This window comes from Phodopus roborovskii, unplaced genomic scaffold (genome assembly GCF_943737965.1).
Source record: "Phodopus roborovskii unplaced genomic scaffold, PHOROB, whole genome shotgun sequence".
In the NCBI taxonomy this organism is placed as follows: Eukaryota; Metazoa; Chordata; class Mammalia; order Rodentia; family Cricetidae; genus Phodopus; species Phodopus roborovskii.
The window spans coordinates 5,176,912-5,197,466 of NW_026125059.1; the positions used below are offsets into that span (position 1 = coordinate 5,176,912).

Here is a 20,555-nt window from a genome sequence, read left to right on the forward strand (position 1 = left end):
CAACTCTCAGTGGGTATCTATGCTCGATTGCACGTGTTGGGTGTGTTGTACAACACACACACACACACACACACACACACACACACACACACACACTCACACACTCTCTTAAAAATAACTTAAAAAATAAACAAACCCTATAAAACAGTGCAGAGAGAATGTATAAGGTATGGGGAGTGAGGGGCATGCCCAGGGACAAAAGACTCATCAACAACATTAGCTCATGCGCTATTAAATGGGAAATGATGAACACTCACAAACATTGACAAATTCAGAGTAACAAGGTTTTCTTTTTAACCCGTTTCTCTCAATCAAAATGCCTAAAAGGATAACAGAAAAGATGAAAGAGAGAAAGAAAAAGCAAACAAATTCTAACCACAGGCCACACCCCAGTGACTAAGAGCACAGAGGCTTTGCAAACAAACCCAGGGTGCTTGCTGAGATGGGTGAGCTACAAGAAAGACAGTAGGTCACACCAGATCCAAAGGATGAATTACAAAAAAGATGTTCTCTTGTTTTACAACAATTTTTGTCAGTAATCCAATAAAAAGTTATTCTGATGTCTGAGATTGAGAACCACATATTTAAATGATACTTGATTAAAAATAAAGCCAATAATAAATCAGAAAATACTTAGAACTGAATGACAACAAGATAACAAAACACAAAAAATTGCTGAGCTTGAGAGATGGTCTTACAAAAGACCAGAGTTCAATTCCCAGCACCCACAGCAGGCAGCTCCAGGGGTCTGACACCTCTGGCCTCTGCAGAACCTGCAGTCATATATATGTACATACCCACGCAGACACAGTAATAAAAATAAAAGAAAAACCTCGACACTTAAAGTTTAGCTTGTAAGGTGTGTGTGTCTTAGGGTTGCTATTGTGATGAAACACCTGACCAAAAACAAATTGGAGGAAAGGGTTTATTTGGCTTACACTTCCACACTGTAGTTCATCACAAAAGAAACAGGACAGAAACTCTAAGCAGAGCAGGAACTGGAAGGAAGGAGCTGATGCAGAGGCCAGGGAAGAGTGGCTTGCTCAGCTGCTTTCTTATAGAATCCAGGACCATCAGCCCAGGGATGACTCTATCCACAATGGGCAGGATCCTCCCACATCAATCATGAACTAAGAAAGTGCTCTACAGGCCTACCTACAGCCCGATCTTAGGAGGCATTTTCTCAACTGGGGTTCTCTCCTCTCAGAGGACCCTAGCCTGTGTCAAGTTGACATATAATTAGGCAGCATAGTGTGCAAGGAAAGGCTGAATGCCAGGGACAAAGACACTAATAGGAGCTTCTGCATATTGATCAAAACAGAGACAAAGTCAACAAATAACACTACAGTACTACAGGAGACCAAAGGCAAGAGCCATCCAAAGTAAAGCGGGAGTCAGTAGGAAGCCTGGCAAACTTATGCCGATAAACTAACAAGGTGGAAAAGGTCCATGAAAGAGTTAAAGCCATTAAAGAATGCAATCTATCAAAACCAGAGCCAGAAGTAACAGATAATTTGCATATGAACAATCTTACAACTATGAATGGAATTCACGCCTTAATTATCTCTATTTCACAAGCAGTGCTTATAGCCCCGATAGAAACACTGACAAATTTTACTAATAATTTAAGGAATAAAAAGGAGTGCTTCATGCAAGCAGGGTTACTGAATAATCACAACTCTGATACAAATCTGACATGTGTTCAAAAAAGAAGATGACATCACAGTCTCACTTGTATACATACAAATCCTAGCAAGTGACAGGGCAACTAAATCCAACTGTGGTGCTTAATAGCACCAGCTTGAAGGGATCTGGAAGCTCTGGGCAAGTCTGGGAGGAGTTTTCAGACAGGGCTGGCTGAGGTAGGCAGCCCCACCCATGGCCAGGCCCTGGACAAACACAAAGGAGCCATGGCGTACCCAGCAGCAGCGCCAGCTCTGCCTCCTGACACTTCCCCATCATGGAGGACAGCTCCTCAAATTACAAGCTGAAGGGAACTCTTCCTCATGTACACTGTTTCTTGTCAGGGATTTTGTAACATCAGCAAAGAAAGTAATAATAATAAAAAAAAAAGTACTGAGAAATGGGTTTGTGTTGTGACCTGGCCACAGTGACACATAAGCTACAAGCAGAGCCTCCAGGGTATCTAGAACACCAGACTCCCGGGAGACGCACAAACAGTGACGGGCTCGAGGCCATTCTGCTTGGGTTCTGAGAACCTGATTGAGGTTGAACTTGAAAATAATGGACTAAGTTCAAGACACGAGAACACTGAGCACGTGTCAATGACTATTTCCTGGTGCTCTTGTTCAGATATGCTGGGGCAGGGTGGGGGGGGGTGGAGATTTCGAACAAAGACAAGGCAAATGCAAAAGTTCAGCCAGGAAAGGAGTGTAGGCAGCTTTAAAGTTGATGGCAAGGAGGTACTGAGCCAGCTGAGGATGAGGCTAGCTGTGGCCACACAGACAGACAGACAGACAGACAGACAGACAGACAGACAGACAGATGGATACACAGAGAGCCCAAAGAATGCAGGAGCTTCCTGCTAGAAAACAAGACTGCCCCCCAGATCAGTACACAAGAGACTGAAGCAACTGTAGTTCAAAGAAGCAAGACTATATGTCTTATAGGGGGACCATGGAGTCCTGTACCAAAGTTCAGAAAGCCCTGTACCAAAGTTCAGAAAGCCACTGAGGCCAGAAGTCAATTGTGAGGCAGGGTCAACTGTGAAGGTGAGGCCCAAGACTTTAATTAATGACCATGGACCATCCCCAGGAGAAAGGCATAGGTTACAATTCGGAGTTGGCCAGACAGAGAGGTTGTGCATACTCTAGGCAGCAGACTGGGAGGGGTGGTGCTAACCAAGTCCTTTGGGGTCGAGATTGATCCATTACGGGCATCAGAAGCCAGGCACTGACCTGCAGGGTTTCGGGTTTGTAATGCTGGGTCTGGTCTTGCTTTGACCTGGTCCTTCCTTCCTTGTTATGCCTCCATTATCTGCTTTTGGAATTATAGTTATTCACTTAAGCCACTGGATAATGGAACTGTATAACTTGGTTTTATTGTTTAGGAGCTCACAACTAAAGAGATTGCCCTGAGTTTAAGAAACTTTGTTTTAACAGTGTTGGGACTGCTAGTGATTACAAGAACTTCAGAAGTTAGACTGGATCCATGAGTCTATGAGGAAGAGGGGTAGAATGTCATAGCTTAAAAAAGTAATATGCTCGAGTATCAAGTTGTCAAGGGTGGGCTTGTGATAGTAGTGTCAATTTGACAGGATGTAGACTCACCCAGGAGACAAGCCTATGGCATGGCTATGAGGGAAAAGAGAATGTGAGTAGGCCACCAGCTCTCTCTTCCTGACTGCAGATGAGGTAGGTGCAGCCAGCTGTCCTCTCCATCATCACAGATGGTACCACTTTAAACTGTTAGCTGAGATTAGCTCTCCCCCGCTTTAAGACGTTTCCGGCCAGGTATTCTATGAGATCGGTGGTTCTCAGCTTCCTAACAGAGGCTCTCTCACATAGTCCCTCATGCTGTGGTGTACCAACCATAAAATTAATTTTGTTGCTAGTACTGTTATGAATTGAATGTAAATATTTTTGAGACACATGTCTGTCAAAGGGGTCGTGACCTGTAGTAGGTTGAGAGCCACTATGTTAGAACAAAGACTGTGTGGATGGACCCTATAAAACCCAGCAAAGAGCCAGGCAGTGCTGGCGCATGCCTCCAGTGACAGAGGTAGGAGGATCTCTGTGAGTTTGAGGCCAGACTGATCTACAAAATGAGTTCAAAGACAGCCTGTTACACAGAGAAACCCTGTCTCAAAAAACAAAAAAAATCCAACAAGGTTATCACATATCATGCGGTCAGCCTAGTACAGACAAAAAGAAAAAAAAAAAAAATGTTCACAAAGCCAATACCATCAAATTAATAAGATGCAGTAAGATGCTAGAAAACAAAAGAACATCTTTGAACAATGTGGCAAGGAATGTGCACAGAAAAAGTTCTCTAGTGAAATCCTTTGGAACCACAAAGATAAAAATAAAAAGTCAAAAGCTTAGGAGTTACCATTCCCAGATGACAAAAAGTGCGTATAGAAAAAAAAAAAAAAATTGCCTATATGGAGGCAAATTCAGGTCATTGGAGAGAAGCTAAAACCCGAGATGCAGCTATGTGTGGCGGCACAATTCTTTCTCACAGCATTTGAAGGCTAAGGTAAGATGTTTCCAAGTTCAAGGTAACACAAAACACCAAACAAGACAACAACAACAACAACAACAAAAATCCCATACACTTTGAACCAATTACCATTTCACAGCAAAACAGTGCATTAAAAACATCAGCCCTCTTGAAATGACTCTAATGAGAGATGTGCAAACTCACTTCGGAGAAGAAAAAACAGAATACAGAAACCCAGGGAACGGGAAGAACAACCCATACTCATAAACTAGAGCATCTAGTATTACCCTGTCATTTCTCTCTAAATGCATCTGTAAATTCAACGAAGGCCAGTCAAAACCACAGTACAGGTCAGCATGTTGGTGTGTGCGAGAACAGACAATAAGATTGCTAACATTTATATGGAAATGTAACAGACCTAAAGCAGCCAAGACATCCCTGAATAACAGAACATTCAACCAACACTGGACATTGCAACTTATTTCGAAGATTAAAGTAAAAATGAGAGACTGTACTATTGGCACAAGGACGGAGACTAGAAAAGACTAATGGCATCCATCTATAAAAGACCACTACTGCACATCAAGGTCACTGCAGCTCCCTTGAAAACAAAGCACAAAAGCTACAGAGGGTGCTTATAGGCATCTACAAAGCACACGCACGAAGCCACGCTATTGTCTGAACACAAACTGCAGAGACCGTAACCCTTGGCAACAACCATTTTTACCTTCATCATCATAATCATCATAAAGGAGGTAGTCAGACAAGATGGCAGTGGAAATAAAATGGAATCGTAGACATCGGAAAAGGCAGCAAGATGGCAGATTTAAACCAAACCATGTCATAACTGAAGGGCCCAATTTTACATGTGGCTAGTAGCAACTCTATTAGGTAGCATAGGTCTAAACACTCCAAGTAAAAGGGGGGGGGGGCACTCCATGAAGCCGTACAGGCAAAGTTCAAGCTGGCAGAGTGCATATAAAAGCAAAACCACTGGCATGAAATGTGTAAGAAGCTCACTTGGAATACATCCCTATCAATAGGCTGTTTAAGATACACAAACAGAATGGGAGGGACATCAAGAAAACATGGTACATATAGACACTCAAGAACAAAGACACCACAGCACTCTCAGCAAAAATAAAGATTAACGTCATTTAGAGTTCAAATGTGCCTTTCAGTGGGGGCAACAGAAGAAAGGGCCGCACACACCCCAATAATAAGCATCTCTTGGCTACCATTCACCTGCCCAAGACCTCACACAGTAGTAAATACACAACCTTCTCAAGGACGGAGCATGTTCTAGGCCAAAAAGAGAACATACATATGTATGCCCTAAAAAAATCAAAACCAATTTCTTATTAACTCTGAGTAGAGAGGGCATCCTTAGCCTGCAGCAGGAGCAGCCATTGCATTTAACTATAAAAAGGCCAGATGAGTCCCTTTTGCCACAACGTTAGGATGACAAAGGTGTTGGCTGTCTACACCTCAACTCAAAAGTGGACCCTAAACCTATGTCCTGGGTGTAATAAGAAAGTGGAAGACATCAAAGTGTGTTAACCAGAAAGGCAGAAGTGCCTGACCACAGTGACTGACTGTGCAGCCAAGAGAAGCCCAAGGAATTCTTAGAAAAGTGGCTTTAGCTAACTCAATCGAGTGAAGTCATAGTAATTTGGGTCTACACATTATTAGCACACAATTAAAAAGAAGAAAGACTATCTATAGCACCAGCACTGAAGCTGGAGGATTATGATTTTTAAGACAGTTTAGGCTACACATCAAGACCCTATTCCCAAACAGACTTCTCTAAAAGGAAAGCCCCAATCCAACAAAGAATCCCAAAGCAAAGCAAACAAAAAACATGAAGTATTCTGAGATAAACTTAATATAAATATATACAAGGCCTATACATCAAAAACTAAAAATGCTGGCAGGAAGAAAAGGATCTAGTCAGTAGTGAGACAGAGACAAGGGGGGGGGGAGGGAGAGAGAGGGAGCACATACTCTTAGACCTAAAGAACAGAGGAGCCCATCATGTTCATGCTCAGAGAACAGCAAAACCATTAGGTTATCACTTTCCCTCAAACTAACCTGAAGGTTCCCAGTCAGATTTTCAGGGAATGCTCAAAGAAGTACGAATTGCATCCCTGAAAATCTATATACTGATCCAGAGAGCCTACAAGAACAAAACAAATTTGAAAAGTACTACAATTTGGTGGCTGCCAGATTTCCAAGGTCAGAACCAAATGTCCCCACTTAGCAGCCCATTCCCGACAAAGGTGCAAAGGCAAGAACAGATGCTGAGCTCCGTACTAGCCAATGCCCAGAGGGACCATGGGGAAAGTGCCACCTCACACAGCAAACACGATAGACAGACCACAGGCCAATCTTAGGACAAAGTCATGGAGACTCGAGATCAAGGGCTGGGCCTGGTGGCAGAGGCAGGGGATCTCTGTGAGTTCTAGGCCAGCCAGGGACACCTAGTGAGACAGTCTTAAAACACAGAAGTAAAACTAAACCAGAATAATCTAGAGCAGAGAAGAAAGTCCTTCATGGATATATGAGACACAACAAGGTGGTGCCATGGATAGAATACAAATCGTTCTTTAAAAGACACTGGTAAGAACATAAAAGCTACTGACGGGAAGAAATGAAACAACACTCCGATCTAGACAAATGTAAGTGCAGGAAAAGGTGAGCATGAGCACACCTTCGGGCAGTGGGGAGACGCAGGTCAGAACCAGTGTGCACATCACAAACTCAACAGGGTGCTGACACTTCACAGAGGACTCACAGGCTGGGAAAGATGTGGGGTCACCCGAGCTTACACTGTCCGGTACAGACGGACGGACGGAACATAAAACGAGTATTGTTTTGTTTGTTTTCAGACAGGGCCTCACGATGTAGCCCTGGCTGGCCTGCAATTCACTGATCCTCCTGCCTTTAACTCACCACCCCCAGGATTAAAGGTGTGTATCTCCATGCCTAGCTGATATGAATATTTTGGAAAAGTCTGAAAGTTTCTTAATTAAATAAATATTTAGTACATGACCCAGAAATGGTACTTTTAGATAACTTCAGATACATCTGAAAGAAAATTTATGTTCAAATAGATAGGTTTTATGAATGACAGCAAAAAAAAAAAAAAAAAAAAACTGTAAACTCTTAAATGTTTTATCAATTTGCCAATGAATACATCTAGGTATATCCCATGCAATGGAATAGTACTTAGTAATATAAAGGTACATGGTAGTAATACATTCAGTAATATGGGTAAAACTTAAAAAAAAAACTTTCAAGACAAGACATTACTAGAAGTATATAACCAGCAGTTGACTTTGTCTGAAATTTTATTACAAAGAGTGGTAGAAGCTTCTTAGTAGCAGCCTGGGGTAGGGGCAAGGGTGGAGCTCATGAGGCCAAGCAATGGGGAGTGGACAGAACCAATGTGAGAACTCTGTTCACTAGATCACTGAGAGGCTGCAAAGGCTTGCTTGTCACACAATGGGACACATAACTACAAGACACAGATCCAAGGAATGTTTAGTACACAGATGACACAGTGCCACACACAAGGCAGTAAAAACAACCAGCAAACAGCCCATGGTCTGAACACAGCATTTTCAAATGCAGAGAAACTGGAGGAGGCCAGTCTCTTCCGTCATCAGAGAGACAGAAATGAGAACAAGACATCCCCGGGGACTGGGAAGAGCAACAAGGCGACCAGTAAGAACGGCGTCACACATGACGTGGAGGGTCAGGCATCCAAGCACCCAAGAGCTGCTGTGGACCAGGATGCAGGCTGCTACAGCGCTTCGAGATACCCCAGCCCTGTGACACAGTGATGTCACGGCAAGGGTGTATGTGCCTGAGCATGTGCCCCTGGAAATTCACAAGGACACACAAGGTACATTAAACAAAGTCCACAGCAGAATTCTAAATGACAGCCCTCAGTGAGAACACAGCATCCAGCACAGACACTGGAATTCCAATGTACATACTGTTACACTATTCTCACAAAACTCAAAAGCAGTAGGACTATGGTCTACTTCCACACATTCAAAGTCTGACTAAACTTTATAGGTTTATTGCAAAATAATGACTACTAAGATGTTTACTGCACACCATGTGCATTTACCATGGCTATATGCTTTAGCCCAATTTTCATAACCACCTCCATGAGACATCACAGAGTGCTCCCAAAATGCAAATACAGGCACAAAGAGCTTAAATAATTTAACCAAGCCCACAGCAAGTAAGTACGATGAGAGCTGGGAAGTACGAAGCCCGTCTGGTGTGAGGGTGTGTATTAAACATTCAATGATGGAACTGTAATAACAGAATGGAGAGAGGGAAGGCAGATGCACAGGGAGGTGGGAGGGCAGCTCGGCTGCACACTTTAAAGAGATCAGTAGATGATGCCTCAAATCGGGGAGGGAGTGCGGGAGGGGGCACAGTGTGTGAGAACTGGAGAAAAAATCAGAAAATAGCTACATGCCATGGCAACAGTGGTTGCCTCTAAGAAATGGGTCAGAGTAGACAGGGCTGTTAGATTAACTTAAAAGCCCCATGTAGTGAGAGTCAATTGGTGTAAGGCAGAAGAAAACAAAATCTGAGGACTCATATCTTATACGCAATTTTCTCTCTAAAATCCTAATTTTCTCACATACTTTTAATGCTTATTGTTGTCTTTCCCTAATGCATACCTTAAAACTTAAAAATTTTACTTTAATATTGATGTGTAACTTTTCCACAAGGAATAATAACGATTCCTAACAGCAGTCTTTGAACTCTCCGGAAAGAAGATGGGGCCCCACATCATCGTTTCCACTTGACTCAACCTGATGCATCTGGACTACAAACATCACCCTAAAACCGGTTTGAGACTGTTTTGCTCGAGACAACTCATGACTAGCTAGCTGTAATGGTGCACCATTTTATTACACCCTGGCCAGAGTTTCAAATAGAACTACAGTCAACAATTTCTGCCACACAGTGACTAGCTACAAATGTCACAGCCAGTTCTGTTGAGAAATTTGGTTGCTAAAAATTTTCTTCCTACAGGATCCATTGGAGCAATCACCGTCCCATTTCAACAGGAAGTAATCTTAAGATAACGACGCCCCCTTTTCCTACCCTTGGAATTTTGGGATAATAGTCATCGTCTTTGGGTTGGTTTTAGTCGTCTTTGGGATTGGGCGATGCTTACACTCGGGTTTATCTTTTAGACAGGAATAGGGAATGGTTGGGAAAGGTATGGTTTAGATGGGATATAGGTAGATTAGCCTATTTTCTTGAGAATTTGAGTAAGAATGAGATAGTATTTTACAGCTTACATTGTTGTGTATTTTTATGTGGTAAGCTATGTAAAATTAAGTTTATATTTTGTTATATTGTGTTAAATATTTCCACTTACAATGTTTTATGCACATTATTTTTTTACCATATTCTATGTATGTATACTTTTCCTGTATTCAAGACATTTTGTATATTGATACAATTTGGGATATTTATCTTGCTGCCCTTTTTAGTTCTACCTCTTGTCTTGACACTTATACTCTACCTCTATTTTAGGGATGTATATGTAAATAGTTATATTGTTTAAGTATTTGTTCCTGCTTTACTCAGGAAAGTTTTAATCAGTCTTTTTAGCTAAGTTCCCAAGTATTACAGATTATCTTCACTCACATTTCCTGTACCTATGAGATTAGTCAGATATAGATGCTTAATCTTCAATCACTTCATAGACATGCAGAACATGGCATTTAAATGTTTTAATATTAGTACTCCATTGACATGAGACACTGTTGCTCCTGACAGCACCGTGCACTTTCCTGAAAATATGTTGGACATTGTTGTTGCTCCTGCTGGAGTTCAATCTTGCCTCAGCTAATGGCCTGTTGGGCATAGAATTGCCCCCACCTTGACCACTGATTTGGACATGCAGTCCTATGTGCTTGCAGGAGACAAATATAGAAGACTGCTTGAACTTGCCAAGTCAGGGTAAGACAGCCATTCTACCTCCCTGCTGTTGTTGTGGTCTGTCAAGTTCTCTTGGCCTTAGCCAAATCTGGGTGTACCAACGTTGCTGTGAGACCTAGGGTGACTGTTCAGGTGGCTTGCTGTTTCTGTCCTTGCTGCACCTTTTGGAAGTTGTCCATCCGCATTTCCTGTCTACTCTAGTATTGTTAATTTCCTTCTCAGGTCTTGATGAGGTTGAAGATTAAACTGTCACAACTATTATTCTCTCTTCCTACTTAGATATATTAGGTACTAGACTTACGTTTTCCAGCTTAGGACAACTCTATTGTAAACTCCATTATGCCCTCACCCTAGGACTAGATATGTAGGTCATTTTGTTCTCGATTTTCCTTTTCTTGGAGCACACTTGTTATTCACTGTTTTGTATATAGTTTTGTATTAAGCCTAAATCTTTTCTTTAGACTAAAAGGGGAATTGTAGTGAGATAGTCCTTCTGTGGCACTGACCACGCCCATTGGGGGGTGGAGCCATGGGCGGAAGTGACCTGTGGAAGGAGGTCGGAGGGGGCGAGAAAAGGCGCTCTCTTTCTGGCGTGACTCGGACAGGAGAGGATCGGGTTGAATTTCCTGGTGTTCATCTGTCTAGGTTGTAAGTTATTTCTCCCTGAATAAACATCTATTCGGCCTATTTGTTTATCCTGATCCTTATTTACCGCGATAGCCCCATGACACCATTCTAGTCTGTAAAACTACTGCTCTTCTCCACACACACACACACACCCCGCCCCCACTCAAGAAGATCTTGTTCTGTAGTCCAGGGTGTCCTGTAATTTCCCATCCCCCTGCCCCCTCAGTTTCCTAGAGACCAAGCATACTGAGGACACAACTAACTCACAGAATCCCTCAGTTCAACCCTCGGTCCCACACAGACCAACATGGAGAATTAAACACCACACTATAAAGTAGTGGTCATTTCCTGAACTCCAGCACCTCTAGCCCTTTGCTCAACACTTTTACCTGAGTCACTTTGAACGCCCATCAGCCCTTACTCTGTTGATGGCTGTCAAGGGCTAACTGGCTTGGAGGAGGGGCTTGGCTTCAATGTCTGAGGGCATGTCAGTGCTGCTGCTCCTTACCCAGGGAGAGAAGAACACAGGTCCAAGCCTCTCAAGGGTTCTTTACAAGTATAGTCACAGACATGTATAGTAACATGTACAGTATAGCTACCAGGTGTCTGTGGTTCACCTATGGGCACACTACCTGGTGAGTACAATATTCTAGATTGGCTCTTAGGAGAGAATTTGGTGTTAACAAGGGTGTGGGACCCGCCCACATGCCCACAGTGACTTCAATCTATTTCAGTGTACCCAAGGGACACAATGAGCTCCCAAGGATCACTCGAGCTCATCACTGTGGTGATTCTAATGGGGTCCTTATCCTCCTCCACATGTGTTCCCCGAGGGAAGGAATCCTAGCATGTGCTTGATGTTTCACCAGCTACTGCCTACATTTACCCAATATTTCTAAGCAAAATCAGTGATCTTCAATGGATTCTCATCAAACTCTACACAGAAGCCTGGCCACTGACACAGAAATTCTCCCAGCCAGCGCTCACTGAAGCCCCATCAAGTCCACAAACAAGAAGGCTCTTTTCTTCTCCATGACCCCACCTGGGCCATCAAGGAGGAAGACACTGAGGAACAGAAGAGGGACCCAGTTCTTTAGGGAGCCAAGTCTAAACCACAGATATAGGCCAGAAGCCAAGGAAAAGGTTGAAGAAGCTGACTTTGGGTCACATGACCCAGGTGTTTTGGGAACAAAGAGGAGGCTACAACTGAAGAAGCCCAACACTTACTTCAGCAGTAGGAGAGGCCAAGCAATCCCCGTGAAAGAAAGAGGCAGTCATGGGTGGAGGGAAGGAGCCAGAGAAGACAAAAGGGCCTCCTCCATCACACCGTTTGCACCGTGAGGCTAGCTCTCTCTCTCCTCTAAGGCTCCTGGCCTGACCTCTGTTGTCTCCACAGCCTGGCTGGCCGCTCTTCCCTGTCCTAGTCCTGGTCCTTGCTCCACCCAGACCCTCCTCTATCTGAGGGTCCCTCAGTCTCCCAGGGCTGTTCAGATCACTCCTCACCACCTCTCACTATCACCAACTGACATACTTCTCTTGAAATACATGCTTTCCTACCTTCGGAGGAAGTATAATGCAGGCAATCTTTCAGTGTTTGAGTGAGGCATCCCCAGGAGGTCTGGGCCTGCTGCGTGCTGACATCACAGAGACATGCTGAAGAGTAATTTTCTGTACAATATAGAACATGCCTCTCTCTTAACCCACAGGGAAGCTACATAATGATACGAACAGTATACGTGCAAACCAGGGTTCAGTAAATGTGCTCTGAAAGGTGCAGGTAAACACATGATGGCTCATCCCAGCGCTCAGAGGGTGCCGAGTTACCTTAGGCTACACAGTTTTTGTCCTGCCTGAGTGTAAATATTTTTTCCTGCTGCAAAAATAAATAAATAAAAGTTCCAAGAGCGTCAGGTCGCTGCAGGACTCCCTCCTTTGGGCAGGACAGCCTGGAAACAGCAGGGACAGGGTGACTGCTTCAGTTACAAACAAGGAACGCAGAGCACCCAGACACCTGCACATGACGGGTACCTGATAAATAAATAAAGCTTTGTGGAAAATACCCACTGGTTTGCAGTGGCTCCCACAGTGACTTGTAGCCAGAGGTGGATTTACTGATATGAGGGGAGGAACTGTGTTGACAGTGGTCTGCATAGAGTAACAGCTAACAGAGTGGTAGGTTCTCTCCTAGTTTAAAGCAGTAAGAGTTGGGGTGGGGTGCTGCTGGAAGACAGCGGCAGAGATGGGCGGCAGAGGTGCAGGATAAGGGAGAAAGTGATGAAAAGCTGGGGACCCAGAACTCCAGAGGGGTTCATGCATTCCTGGGGTGTCAGCCATGAGGGAGAGGAAGTCACAGGCAGAAACAAGGGGGCATGGATAAAGGAGGAGATGGTTCTGTAGTCCTTCTTATAAAATATGAGCTAAGGCCATAGCCTGTGACACAGTGGGGGCCCGGACTGAGCCAAGGAGTGGTTCTTCTCTCTACTCATCTGAGAACAAATGAGCTGGGATTTAATATTTGTGGATTTTGGGTTTTCAGCTGTGACTCAGTGTAAATGAAGTATGTCATTCACTGACTTATCAGCACTTCCTGTCACCACTCCTCACTTTACTTTGCAATGCAGGTACCAGCAGGCCCCTAGGAGCAGCAAGGGGATACTTCAAACATCCAGACACACCCATTTCTTCTGGAAGGTTACAACCTAATCTGCATGTACTCAAACATGTAAGAAACCCAGAGATTTAACAAATTCTCAAGCGGCAATCTTATGGCCGTTTCCCTCACAGGAAACCAGTTGACTGGCAGGTGTTTCAGAATAAGCAGTGTATAATCATCATTTAGTTGTACAAGCTTAATGTAGTGGTAGAGTCTACACAGCTCAAGTCCTCACATGGGGAATTCAGTGTTAATCCCGCCGACTGTCCCACAGCATTTAATGGTTAGGAAAGACCGGTGTTAAGCCTTATGTATGAGGCAGGGAGGCAGCTTAGCAGTAAACGTAGTGCTCTCCCAGGGACTGAGCTTGGTTCCCAGTACCCACAGCAGGCAGCTCACCACCGCTTCCAGGTGGATGGACGCCTCTGGCCTCAGGGTGGGCACTGCAGTCATGGTCACATATCTATCTGCACATACCTAACGGAAAGCGAAACCTTTACACTCTCTTTAGACAATCAATTTCAATGATCAAAAAATACCAGAGACATGGAAAAAAATAAACCGAACCAGGCAAACAACCAACCAACCCCCCCTATGTTAGGAGTAAGGTTTTCCCCACCAGTCTGGTCCCACCGTCACCCCAGCCCCAATTAACCACAGACTCCCATCACCCTAACATTTCAGGGTTAACTTATTTTTTCATTACTGTCACCACTGTACATTGTTGGAGAGAGCCGGGCGGTGGTGAAACCCGCCTTTATTCCCAGCACTCTGTGAGTTCAAAGCCAGTCTGGTCTATAAGAGCTAGTTCCAGGACAGAAACCCTGTCTCGAAAGACAAAAACAAACAACAATGTTGGAGAAAGTTTGGATCCAATTCTATTTCTTCTCAAGGACTGACACTATCTAGGTTTTAACTGATACACCCCAGAAAACTCTTTCAGGTGTAACTGGGTCTGTGAACGCCCGTGTCCACTCTGATTCCTTTTTCTATTTTGAAGTTCTTACTCCTAGAGTCTGACGATAACTCTAACGAGACAGCAAACCTCACCACCTTTTCTCAAAACATTTTGGACATGTGGAGAACCAGCAACACAAAATTCCCCTGAGCCCAAGACGACAGGAGTTACACCAGTAACACGTTTTTTTTGCTTGAAATGACTTTTCACGCGCTCAGAAATTGTATATTAAATAAACTTGTTCTCTTACCCTATGGTTGGATTGATATTCGGATCAAAACTGTCTTCCACAAACCGCCATACGATGCTCGATTTACCCACACCCGTATCCTGAAATAGAGTAAGATGTGCGACTGAGGGGGGAAAATTAAGGTATTTGTGGAAACCCAAAAGCCACTTTGTGGCAAAAAGTGAGTAATTTCAGAAAGAGCACCCTTATCTGTAGGGTTCAGAAACTAAGGGACACAAGGCCAGCTTCTAGAATACGTCAGTGAAGAGATTTCATTTCAAAATGTATTATTGGGGCTAGGCCTCTTAGTGTATGCTTTTAATTTCAGCACTGGAGGGACAGAGGCAGGCAGATCTTTGTGAAAAGAAGGCAGACCTCTTAGTCTACAAAGCCAACTCTGTGCCAGTCATGTCTTAAAACTATTTAAGAAGTACTGGGGAAGGATTCTGCAGTTTGCAAGATTATGAGACAACAGAACCTTTTGAAAGTCCTAAGCTCGCCTGCCATCCCTGCAAATCTGGGAGGCTGAGGCAGGAGGGTTCCAAGTTCAAGGCCCGCTGAGGCTACGCAGAGACTTCAAGGCTAGCTTCGTCAACTTGAGCTGCTGCTACAAAATAGAAGCAAGCAAGCAGGGGACGCACAGGGCTCAGTGGTACAGTGCTCACCTATCACGTACAAAGTTTTAGGCACTCCTCCCTCCAAAAAAAAAAAAAAAAAAAAAAAAATTCCCCAAGTTTCTGCTTCGTGTGGAAAGTGACTTGTGTGGAAACTCACTGGCCTTTTAACACACACCAGTAAACTATGCGCTTCCAAGTCAGGACTGAGTAATCCCGGATGAACCCTAGCCCCACCCTAGTGGAGGGGCACAAAATGTCTAGTTACTGGGATTCTTTTCAGTCAGTCCTGAAAACAGAAACTCAGGAAGGGGACCATCAGAGAGGGCTTTGAAATGGCCAAACTACCAAGAGAGGACCGGAAGTGAAGCCTGGGAGTCCAGAAGCTTCCTGGCGTGAACTCCTCCCTCCTTTCCTAGAAGAGCAAACTTCGGAAAGTAACTTTTGCAGAAGTGTCAGAGTCGTCCCAAAAGTTCAGAAACCACGTCGCACTGCTGAAAGGAGGCCGAGGGCGCTCAGAAAAACCCAAAGGCCTGCTGGGGTTTGACTCTGAGAGACGTGGCCAACTTCAGAGACGCCCCTCGCAAAGTTGGAAGGAAACTGCCTGCGGGCTGCTTCACCGTGGGGTGGAAAGAGGACATCCCGGCGGGGCGCCGGGGGCCACCCCGACTCTCGGGGGCCTTGGGTGGGACACAGCCTGCGGGCCCGGACGCCCCGGGGGCCTGCGGGGGGCGGCGTCCCGCACAGGGCGGGGAGGGGCGCAGGGGCCCTGGGACGCGGGGACCCGCCCACCCGGCCTCCGCCAGCCCCGGGGGAGCGGGGGCCCGGCCCGCCGCCACTCACCCCCAGCAGGCACACTTTGAGCTCCCTCAGCGCCATGGCCCGGGCAGCAGGGGTGCGGGCCCGCCGCCGCCCTAAGTTGAGGAGGGAGAGGCCCGGCCCAGCCCCGGCATCGCCCGGCGCCGCGGAGGCACCGCCCAGCCCCGGCTGCGTCCGCGAGGCGGCCGTGCGTCCGCCGCCGCCCTTCGCTGCGGCCGAGCCGCCGCTTGCCCCGCGGAGTCACTTCAGCAGCCCGGACGCCGCCCCGGCCTCCCGGGCGCCACCAACGCCGCCATCTTGGGACGCCGGCAGGGTCACCTGACCTCCCCGCCCACTTCGGCGGCCACCTTCTCCGCGAGGGCGGGGCGGGCGGCTCGCGGCTCGCAGGCTCGCAAGCGGGGTGGGCGGAGCGCCGAGGGGCGGAGCCTCGGCGTGGCCCCACCCTCCGGCCCAGCCGCGTCTCCGCCGGGGAGTGGGCGGAGCGCGGTGGGCCGTCATCTTGGCATTGCCACGCCCCTGTCCCCGCCTCCCTCCCGGGCCAAGATGGCGGGCGAGTGGGTCCAGGCGGGTGGGCGGGGCGCGGCGGGTGGGCGTGACCTCCAAGCTCGCCCCGCCTCCGGCCCCGCCTTCTAGCCCATCCCAAGATGGCGGGTGAGTGGGTCCGGGCTCCGGGGTCTCCGAGCGGCTCCCCTCCCCCTCCCCGTCCCCGCCCCTGCCCCGCGAGCCCGGGACCCGCCGCCCGCGCAGCCCCGCGTAACTCCTTGCGTGCCTTTTGATTTTTCAGAGGCCCCCCTGTACTTTGAGGACTTGCAGGATGACTTAGACGACTGTAAGTAACAGTTGGGGCGCCCCGCCCCTCCTCGGGTCCCTCTCGGGGGACTGTAGGGTGCACTTAGACGGGGCGGGAGCCTCAGGTCGAGCCTTCCAGCTTCCCCGTTCCTCGGCTGGCCCTCCTCCCCGGGCCAGGACTGGAGTGTGCTGGAAACTTTGACTTCCTGTCAGTTTGTCCCTGCGTGTCTGGGAGCTGAGAGGGGAGGGGCGGGTCCCCACCCGGGACGGACCCCTGCGTAGTTAGTGCCAGCCCTGCTGAGCCGTGCGCCCAGCTCCATCCCGGTTTGCAACCCACAGCTTCCCTCCTTTTCACTGAGTCTCTTCCACTTGACCTTTCTAGACTGTTCCCCCCCCCCCCGGAATTATTTTAAGGGACAGTAGCTGAGAGAAACACCACCTTCGAAGTGCAAGTTCGAATTTGTGGTTAACGGATGAATGAAGCTTTGGCTTTTCCAGCCCACACCTCTCTCTCGGTGCCAGTTTCTTCCTGCCATGGCCATTTGATGGGTTTCCGAATTAACAAAACAACCACTGTTCACAGGGTCTCCCGCACAGGCCAGAAGGGAGCAGAGATACAGGGGAAAAACAGCAAACCCAGGGAGGCTTGCTGGTGTAACACAAATCCCCAAAGTAGCCAGCCTCAACTGGGGCTTGGAGGTGGCAGTGCGCTCTCCTTTTCCTCCCCTGCCCGCATGTCCCTAGTGATAGGAGTTGATGTTGACTGAACATTTTTGGGCAGACCATGCAGTGTTGAGCACACTTTCTCTCTTCTTCAGGGGGAGTCAGCTTTGATAATGGAGCATGACAACTGAAGAGAAAATAAAAGTCTTTGGTGAGGAGGCCTAGCTCTTGAGTCAGATAGATCGCCCTCAGGTGAAGTCCCCGGTCACACTTTAGTTGTGGTGTGACCTGGGGCAGGGCCACCATTACTGCTTAGAGCCTCGCTGGCCATTTATTTCATCTGCAAAATGAGAATCATAGCAGCCCGCCTCGTAAGGCTTTTATGCATTAGAGGCCAGTCTGCCTCTCATAGTGAGCTCCAGGTTGTTCAGGGCTGCATAATGAGGGATTTTGTGAAGATTAACCTACCAAAGAAGGTGACATGAATCCTGTGCACAATAAACACTCAGTAAATATTGGCTGCTACTCTGGGAAGGAAGTGGGATTAACCTGTCTTACAAATAAGACTGGGGATCGAACTCTCAAATATCTAGTGTGGTGTACCTGGTAAAGAAGACAAGTCTCCTTCCCCGACTCCTGTTCTTTTTGCCTCACTGTGCAGACTAACCATACAAACGCTCTTCACCCAGGAGTGGGGGCGTCGCTGTCAGTCTGGGTGCACCTCTATTGTCTCCTTGGAGAGTTTATCTAAACTGGTGGTTCTCAACCTTCCTGATGCCACCACCCGTTAATGCAGTTCCTTAATTTGGTTGCTACTTCATAACTGTAATTTTGCTACAGTTATGAATCGAAATGTAAATGTCTGACATGCAGGATACCTGCTATGTGACACCTCCCCCCAGATCAGCCCACAGGTTGAGAACCACTGAAAATGTTTTATTGCTTCTTGGTTTAGGTCAGGTTCCAGTGGGCAGGTACTCTGGTCATCCTTTTATAGTCTCATACCCTATATGGTCTAGGTGCAAATTCATATCATCACTGATAACAGTAATGGATTCAGAGGCATGTCTGATTTACTTTGTGGTCCTTGAGTAAGTCTGGCCAATCTCAAAAAGAAGGTGCGATGAGTGGGTGCCTTGCTTTTAAACCATTCAGAGTCTCCAGGCCGGAGGAGTGCAGAAAGATAGCGATTTTCTAGAATTGGCTTGTTGAAGCAATCTGGATTCTCTTGAGAACATGAGCGAAGGAGGCAGTCTTCATCCTGGTTTTCAGGTGGGGTTGCAGGTGGCAGGTAGGACACGTGAGAGTCTAACCTAAGCAGTACAAAGGCCTGTGAATGTCAGGGTCTGCTTACAGTGTGCAGAGGCTGAAGAGGTATCACTCACTGTTGAGAAGATCTGATCATCCAGTTAGCATTTAAATACATGCCAGGGGTGAATGAGTGAGAAGTGAGAGGACTCTGGCATACTTAAAGAGACCTAGGACTAATCAGGAACACACAGTGTGTGGTCATATTTGGATCCTTGCTTGAACAGAACCATTTTAAAAAGAAAAGACATTGAAGTGAGATTGGGTGTTAGATAACATTAAGAGTTGTTATTTATTACTTTGGCGGTGATAATGGTATCATGTTTTTCCTCAAAGGAAGAGCCCTAACAGAAATAAGCATTCATGAGTGAAATGACTTGGTGTGTGAAATCGGCTTTCAAACGCTCTAACAAATAGCAAACAGAATGTTGGGAGGAGGGATCCACTGGAAAAATAGCAGAATGCTTGTAGAAGAATACTTGTAGAAGCTACTGGCTGGGGACTATCCTTTCATTTTTACATATTTGAAAATTTCCATAGTAAAAGGTTTTAAAAAATGAGATGAAAGTGTCACAAATGATCACACATTTGCAGGAGGAGTTGGAAGGCTGGATTTCAATTTTGAATATGCTGTAAGTTATTGTAAGATGCATTTAGCTTCAAAAGACCCTTGTGTAAAATACATCAGTGTTCAGGAGACCACATTTCTTTTCAGATGTTTAGTTTTCAAGAGGTATCAGTGAAGGGACTTGGGAGAGGGCATGCTTCTATTTATGAGAAAAGCAAGGTGCCAATAAATGATGTCTGGGTCTTTGTTGAAAATAGGATTAGCTCAGCTGGGGGAATATAGATAGACTCTTCAGATCCGAATGCTGGAGGGAGAGGTGCCTGTTCAACCTTGAACGAAAGACCTTCTCCCAGAGCAAAACACTCTGCATTTCACCCGCACACTTTGTTCCGTGTTTGTGGCAGTGCTCTTTCCAAGGGTTGCAGCTACTCTGTCCACACTGTACCCGTTGCAGAGAGTGCGCTAACTTGGACCGTAAATCCAGCCGTTGAGTCTTTTCTTTGTGCAGTGTGAATACGAATCAAACATGGGAACCATTTTTGCAAAAACCTCCCTGCCAAGGGAGCTAATTCAAACAGAGTCAGGAACTAGTTGAAGATTTGGATACTTGAAGAATAGAGCAAAACTCAGGCCATGGACCACCTTTTAAATTAGAAGTTGACCAATGTATATTAATTTCCATGAAGGATCAGATAGTAATAATTTGGCGCTTTTCAGGCCAGAAGGTATGTAAAACACCTGTACGCTCTAAAGTTGCATTCTAGACTAACCAGAAACTACAAACACACACCCTCACATACACCTTGGAAGCAACCATAAATCACACAGACACACCACCCATATCCCCTCACAGATACAAACACAAACATATACACATCCTGAAAGCCACCATACTCCCTTTCCAACGTACACCCGAGAAGGAACCGTAAGCCATAAAAACAGATAATATACATGCACTCCAAACCATATACTGTAAACCACATGAACATATACATATACAAGTAAACCACATAGACACATCCATAAACCTCACATATGTATATACATACATACATAGCATAAACTACACACACCACCAACCATACAAAACAAACCCGTAAGCTTTACACAGCCTTATATGTACACATTCATATATATATGCCATAAATCACATAAACACCCCC

General features: G+C 46.0%; 2 protein-coding genes across 2 annotated transcripts in view; one reads left to right on the forward strand and one right to left on the reverse strand.

The window, feature by feature from the left end:
• Rab22a (RAB22A, member RAS oncogene family) overlaps positions 1 to 16,360 on the reverse strand; it is a 52,348-nt gene extending 35,988 nt beyond the window's left edge. Inside the window, exons 1-2 of the mRNA XM_051185408.1 lie at positions 16,089 to 16,360; positions 14,653 to 14,732 (exon numbers count right to left, since the gene is read on the reverse strand). Of these exons, the coding sequence (XP_051041365.1) occupies positions 14,653 to 14,732; positions 16,089 to 16,124 (116 nt within the window). The 5' untranslated portion in view covers positions 16,125 to 16,360. The remainder of the gene's footprint in view (positions 1 to 14,652; positions 14,733 to 16,088) is intronic.
• The window catches only part of LOC127225316 (serine/threonine-protein phosphatase 4 regulatory subunit 1-like), a 77,276-nt gene continuing 72,843 nt past the window's right edge, over positions 16,123 to 20,555 (forward strand). Inside the window, exons 1-3 of the mRNA XM_051188731.1 lie at positions 16,123 to 16,332; positions 16,377 to 16,628; positions 16,698 to 16,893. Coding sequence (XP_051044688.1) covers positions 16,123 to 16,332; positions 16,377 to 16,628; positions 16,698 to 16,893 — 658 coding nt within the window. The remainder of the gene's footprint in view (positions 16,333 to 16,376; positions 16,629 to 16,697; positions 16,894 to 20,555) is intronic.